Source organism: Bombus impatiens, unplaced genomic scaffold, assembly GCF_000188095.3.
Source record: "Bombus impatiens unplaced genomic scaffold, BIMP_2.2 scf_0647, whole genome shotgun sequence".
In the NCBI taxonomy this organism is placed as follows: domain Eukaryota; kingdom Metazoa; phylum Arthropoda; class Insecta; order Hymenoptera; family Apidae; genus Bombus; species Bombus impatiens.
Window position 1 is genome coordinate 602,481 of NT_177066.1, and position 7,324 is coordinate 609,804.

The 7,324-nt window shown below is 47.7% G+C and overlaps 1 protein-coding gene across 2 annotated transcripts in view; it reads right to left on the reverse strand.

The window, feature by feature from the left end:
* The window catches only part of LOC100743513 (sodium/potassium/calcium exchanger Nckx30C), a 47,295-nt gene that overhangs the window by 16,519 nt on the left and 23,452 nt on the right, over positions 1-7,324 (reverse strand). For both annotated transcript variants that reach the window (XM_012389587.3, XM_024369885.2), the window contains exon 4: positions 7-200. In XM_012389587.3, coding sequence (XP_012245010.1) covers positions 7-200 — 194 coding nt within the window. The remainder of the gene's footprint in view (positions 1-6; positions 201-7,324) is intronic.

The window sequence follows — 7,324 nt, forward strand, 5'->3', positions numbered from 1 at the left end:
GGCGGTGGTCGTCGTCGTAGTGGTGGTCGTGGTGGTGCCCTGGGAGCCTTGCTGCAGCTGCAGAGTGGTCTCTCTCGACGAGGCACCGGAATAATGGGCGGCGGTCGACGTAGCAGCGCCGTTGTGCGGCCTGGTGGCATCCAGTAGCACCTTTAGCGAAGCTATCGCGTGCAATTGCGTCGCTTTCTCGTCCACTTTGCCTGAACAGCACCAGAGATGCAGGTTAACGAGGAAAAACATCGAGTCACGCGCTACGATCAAACGCTTTGCTTCTCTATCTATTCTAGCAACTTTGATCGTCTATGAAACTGGCGTCACAGGCATCGATGGTATACCGGCAGGCGTTTCTCTCTCTCTATACGATTATTTACACGCGAGATCGAATTACAATTAATTTTGCCTACAAGTTTTCGGAGCATCGGCTATATAGAAATACGATGTTTTTACGTCCGCTCGGAATCGCCATACTCCGCGGAATATTCTCGTTCGTAAAAGAACGATCGTTTTATTCCGCGGTTTAAACGACCCGATACAAACAAGATATTTACGACGTTAGTTGGAGTAACAAAATGATCGACGCCCATGACCAGTATTTACGATGCTACAGAGTGCAACTGGCAAGCAGAAAACTTTTTCCACGACCCACGCAACTAAATTCCAACGTCGAACGGGATCTGTGCATCGGACATCGTGACGGCGATGTTGGAAATTTGCCGTAGGTATCGTGGATATACGTACATACGTTCCATTTAAGCGTGCATTTAAAATCTAGCTAAAGCTGAAACTACGAAATAATAATGAGCTAGAGTCGTTCAAAGGCGTTTTCGTGCGCTTCCTTGCTACGTTCTACTTCGCCCGATTACCTAAAACAACCTTGCGTTACGTAACAGTTACCGTTTTCTGGTCTATTTCGCCAGCCTACCGACCTTAACTGTTAACGATCTGCAAATACGTTGCTCCACGAATCGCGCTAAAGCCACTTGCGCGTAAGAATCTGCGTTTATGGAATTGCCCGTAGCTCGCGTAGAAAAGGCAACGTTGAGAAAATGCCACTAACGAATTTCACGAGGTACTTTGCCGAGACTTGGAGTCGTTTGTCGCGCTCGTATAATAAGTTTAACTCGCGCGATCGTCACGCAATTGGATTATCCGAGTGGAATGCTATCGCGCGTGAGTAGATCGGCCGGTGAATCGTGTTTAAGAAAATTACAGCGAGCGGATTAACGGTCGAGCCAGTGAAATCCATTTACGATTCGTGTTGAGTCGCCATGCCCGGTAAGAACACGTTTAAACCATCGCGTTACAAGCTACCTTCGCCAAATGGCGTGTCTTTTTTATCTTCGCAAACGACAAAGCGATTGCCACTTTCCAAGAAAACGTTCGCTCGTCCGTTCCGAATTTTGCGAGTCGCGAGTATTCGATAAGACGAAAACCAATTTCTCCGCCGTGAGTTTCCCTCGTCTTCCGGGGATGACGTTAATTAACAGCGAACAGGCAAGAAGCGATTCCGACGTTCGAATCATCCGGAACTTCCGTCTCGTTATCGTAACGAAAACGTCGACTAAAAGACATGGAAAATTCTCACAGACACTAGACACGTGCCGTGAAATATTACTGCAAGATCCGCTCGTCCTTCTTGTTTATTCGTTGGAATAAATTGGTAAAAAAAAAAAAAAATGGAATGGCGATTCAGAAGCGAGCTTTACGTCTGTACCGTGACGCAAGTATTTGCATCGTGTAATATTCCCATTGAAATCGCGCTTTCGCGATACTCCGGTATGACGTGCAAGCAGAAGAATCTCAAACGGGCAAGAATCCCACTCGGCGTATAAATTACTGTTATCTTTTCATCCCACGGACGGAATACGCAGCCTCTGAGTCGTCAAATATTTTCTTGCTCCCTCGCAAGTAAATTCCCACGATTCTCGACCTCGAACCATCATCTCCGGTGTAATTCCTCCCTCTTAATTTAACCTTGTAACCGCGATAATCAGGGCCGAGCGTCGTGATTCGTCTTTAAATAGGTAAAGTAGCGAGGAAACAACCGACATGAGGCACTCGAAATTCGTTCGTTACCGAGGCTACCTCGTTGCCACGATGCGAGCCGATTCTGCGCTTATTCGCACGATACTAGGTCAAAGAAGAAACTGAACGGGTCGGGCAAGAATGGCGAGAAGAACACTGAAAAGTGTGCGCGATACGAAAGTATGTGTCTAGCCGGAGGCTACCTCGTTTCCTATTTATCTCGTTTCTCTTTCGCCTTTGTTCCCCGTCCCCTTTCTTCACCCTTTTTTTCTCATTTTCTCGCTCCTTCTCTCGCGTTATACACCAGCCGCCTCTAAGAGTTTCTTTTTTTAAGATACATCATTAGTCGTGTTTATCGATTAACCCGACTGCCGGTAAACAGCAGAAGAGAAACTTTGCTTAACGCGTTCCTTTAAATATTTGAACGTCAAGCGACGTTGAACGCGGTGACGGATAGGTTTTGCAATAACTATAATCTGATACCGCGCGGAGCAGCGTTTCGTGCGAGCAATTCGATCGTTCGTATCGTCTTTCATACGAGGCATTAAACCGAACGTTCTTCCGTTAATTACCGACTTGCTCCAAGTTCACCTTTAGTGGCAATTTCGCTCTCGAGCCGAGGACTAAAACGAACGCATGAAATATTGCGAGGCTTTGATTGCTTTCGATGTGAAGGTGAAAAGCGACGAAAGCGGAGAGACTCGTACGCGAAGAAAAGGCCGCGAGGTAAAGGAAGAAGACGTAATTCGGCGATTAGCTTGGACCAATCGCGTGTGCCCGTGCTGATGGTACTAGGTCAAAGGGGGAAAAAGCTGTAGCGAGTGGCCTTCGTTCTCGAAACTGGAAACGTGGCGAGAAAATAAAGGCGTAGAGCCGTCGGCGAGAAGTCGGACCGCGATGAAAGTATCGACCCTTGGGTCGCCTCGAGCGAGATGGAAAAGTATAAGGTAGAAGAATACGCGAAAGGGAGGGATTCGTCCGCGATGGAGAGCGAGATAAAGGAAGGAGGAGGTGCCTATCGGGTTTCGAGCTGTTAAGCTCCGATAATTTTGTTTACCCTTTGCGTTTTCTACCTTCCTCGAGCGGTATAATCGTTCGCGTAGAAAAAGTACAAAGACACGGTAAAAATAGAAAGAAAGAAAAGAGAGGAAGAGAAATCGTTCAAAGGAAGAGGCACGATTAGAGAAAGAAATCAACGACGCTGCATTTGATAAATTACAGTTAATGGCTGGCGATACGAATCACGGGAAAGGAAGCCTCGTGAAAGAGCGAGTATCGCGAATAAAAGAGCGTTAACAAACTTCCGAGTGGTAGAATCTTGTTAATTTCTTTATTGTAGACGAATTAAGACGCGGAGAAACGGCGGGATATTCGCGTTCTCCGACCGGCGATGGAAATTTTCGAGCGAGACAAAAGAAGAGGCAAAGAGAGAGAGAGAGAGAGAGAGAGAGAGAGAGAAGGGAGGAACGACGAATCAAGTAGAATAATCCCGTGCGGGTCGGCCCAAGTGCTACCTATTAACCTACAAAGCTCGATCAGCCTAGGTTTGTTAGCGGACGCGTTTCGGTTTTGAGGACAATTAAATCGAAGCGGAGCAGCACCGCTTTTCCAACTGGCAATTGGCGAAGGAGGACACGAGACAGGCATTTGATCGAGCACGGGCCGATCGGTTGGAAAGCAAACAAGTGCTTTCGCTCGTGAAACACCGAAATGGCCTGTGTATAATAGGTATACGGAGAAAGGACGTTGGATGAAACGATCGTTAAGAACGGAGATATAGATCGGTGTCCTTCGCGCAGCCATAAACCCGTCTCCTAGATAGAACGAATATCTTCGCGTTCGTCAGATGGCGAGATAGCGTTCGTCGCGTGGCAGAAGGTCAGCGACGAAGAAGGACAAGGTAGCGCGACTTTCTCCATCTCGTAGCTACGGAGACAATTTCATCCGAACCGAGCAACAATTTCATTGCACTCGTTTTCTTTTCCTTTCTTTTCTTCTTGGTTTCCCGACGTGACGGCAGAGAGCCGCGATGCGAGCGAAAGAGACGCGTAGAAGAAACTAACGGAGGAAAGTGGAAAGTTTACCGAGAAAAACAAGTTGCATCGATAGCCCCGAGAAGAGACGGCAGACGACGCGACGGCGTCGTTTGAACGTTCCGTTCTCCTCCGAATAAGTTTGTATTGTACGTTCGGTACGGCGGAACGACTGCCAGATCGAGGGCCATTAAGTACGTTAACGAGGCAGCGATGCGAGATCCGATGAAAAGAGCGATCGTCGTTTCTCGACGGCGTGGCGTACGTTTCAATAACTTTGTCTTGTCTCGGCTGCTAATCTGCCATTAAATCCAGAACGACCAACGTTGGAAGATAACGAGTTCCGTTGTCTTCCGGTGTCGTTCGGCAAATTATCCAGAAAATTAAGCCCAGCTTCGAGTATCGCCATACCAATTTTCCCTCGGCTTTCATTTACAGCAGCGAAAATTGGTTTCTGCGAAGGGTACAACGGCGAGAGAAAAGGAAGCTATAATTTCCACGCGGGAAGTTGTATGCGTGCGCTGTAGCGCGGTGTTCAAGGTGAAAAAAACAACAACGAAATCCAATTTTAACTCTCGTCGGAGTAACTGGAAGATATTGTACGCCAAACTGCTCGCAACTCGAGATAGCGCGATATTGGCTAAATATTATCCAGCGAATACGAGATAAGAGATGCACGAGATACACGTGATATTCCACCGAAAAGTAGCGTAACATCGAAGCTACGGGAAGCTTCGATCGATATCGTTCGCTCGAGCCCTTTTCAACGGTGTCAGATTCTCGCAAGGGTTCTTGCGTGTAAAGGATTAGACGCGGCTAACGGATAATTGTAATGCAAAAGCTGACGTGATTGATGACTCGTGGTTGGCTCAACCTCCATCTGCGAAGGTCACCTCGATTTCTTCGCTCGACTTTCCATATCGAACACGGGATAACTCAGCCGATGTAATTCTTTCGCGATTCTTCCTTCTAATTTCTCCGGCGTACAGATACGAACGCGTACATACTTTCCGGTTTTTTCTTGTATTCTGCTTTTCTCTTTTTTTTTTATATATATATATATCAGGCAAGACAAGGGAGGAACGCGAACGAGAAACGGGGGGAGGACGAGGTTGGCATTTAGGACAAACTCGAGAAACGTTCTTCTGTAAATAGAACGAAGACTATAAACTATAAACCGAGAGTACCACGGGAATTAAGCCTAAGTGTGACGAGACGTTAACCACGGGAGACGAGTTCGAAAATAAAGACGGGCGGAGGGATTAAAGCAACGCGGTCCAATTTGTTAATATCGTTCCTAACGGAGATGGGTAATCGTGACTGCACCTCGGGGAACGCGAGCGATGGGAGGATGAGGATTTTCGATAAAATGACTCCGAGCTATATAGAAACGTCACAGGGGATTTCGATTGGCCTTTCGCCACGATGCCGCTCATTTGCCTCGTATTCTCTGCAAGTTATTAAAAAACCTAACGAACCTGCTTGCGCCACGTTCATTATAAATAACGCGTTCAATTGGGACGAGATTCGAAGCGGATGTCGATGTCGATGTGGACGACGGCAACGATGACGACGACGACGACGACGACGACGAGTGACGTACGAAGAGTGCTACTTCGGAGAAAACCACTCAAACGAGACGACTAAGCTCTGCACGTTAAATACGTACGTGGGAACGAGCCTCGTTATAGATGGCCCGACCTGTCAATTTACTAAAACTATCGCTGTTATTTCGGTGCATTTTCCTTATTGCTATGAGATCGTTTAACGACGACGGAACAAATTTCCACGTCTTCGTTCTCGCTCACGTAGGACGAACAATGGGAACGCGAAATCTATAAAAGCACGTCGCGCGATCTATCGTTCCATCCTCTTTCGAGTTTCCAACTTGTTTTGGAAAATGTCGCTGCTGAGAAAGAAATCGTATCGCTCGAGGACACTCGAGAAGAAACTCGATAAAGCGAAACCGTGTAGGCACCTCGGATATCTGATAGGTGGGACGCGGTATCGCCGCGTCGTTGAACGAAATCGCGCTCGTTTACGAACGAAGAGCTCGGCCACGAGTCGAGCAAACGACGTTTAAAGTATTTCCGCGAGCGGGAACGAGTAGAGCGGTGAGTGGAATCCTTCAGGAAGGATGGTTGAATATTATCTGGTGTAGCGGTGCAAGGTGATGTCTGGATGACGTTAAAGGCCCGCAGCTAAAGGAAGGGAAAAGGAAGGCGAGCCCCAAGTGTGGATTCGCTAGTTACGATCGATACTCGCCGCTTTCTAGGTCAGGGTCCCGATACATACTCGCCACTCACCGCTACTCAGAGATACATGCTGAAAACGCGTCCCGCAAATTCATTCGAAGCCAACCATCCGGCTTTTCCCGTGTTCCCACAAAACGCTCGCAGCCGACGCTGCAGTTCTCATTCTCGTTGTGATCGTCGTTGCCATTGCCGTTGCTTCCCCTTTTTTGCTCGTGTTTCACTAACACGCGAGTGGAAAAATCGTCGGAAAGAGGAAGAAAAGGACGCAGGATCGAAGCAGAGAGCGAATCAGGGACGAGAAAAGTAGGTGGCTGTTTCTCAAACGCGCCATGGAAGAAGCGTGTTCGTCGGTACACGTACGCACCGACTGGAATATCGAAGGGAAATCGTGTATCGGCTGTTTGTCACGCGATCGAGATTAACGACGTCCTTTCGTGGGCGTGTTCTCTCGATCGGCGGAAGATAAAGAGGAGAAGAAAAGGAGAACGAAAACGCGAAGATATATAGCGACGATCGACAGATTTAAAAGAGAATGTGGGATAAAGCTGAGGAGAGGAATTATTGCTTGAAATAACGTTCGCGATAACGAGTGTCTTGATCTCCTACCCTTAGGCTAGGTTAACTACCATTATTTCCAGCAACATCGACGAGAACGTCCGGTTAGACAGAACGATCCTATGTGCGGTGTTCTCGAACGTTATATACGCGCGGCCACTGTTAAGTTACAACGAGGCCATCCGGGGATCCACGCGAAAGAGTCGTCTAATTGATGATCGCCCTTTTCTTTCCATACGCGCGTGACCTGACCCATTTATATAAGCGACTCCGGTACACGTAGGTGCACGGGCCGAAAATCAATTTCAACGTCGAGATTATCGGGGAGTTACCCCTTCTGGATTAAGATTCCTATCGATCACGCCAACCGCGATCTTTCCCTCACTCCAGTTTTGTTACGTTCGCCGATTAACAAACGCCCGTCCAGACACTCGTACAAATTTCATCGGCTGGCTC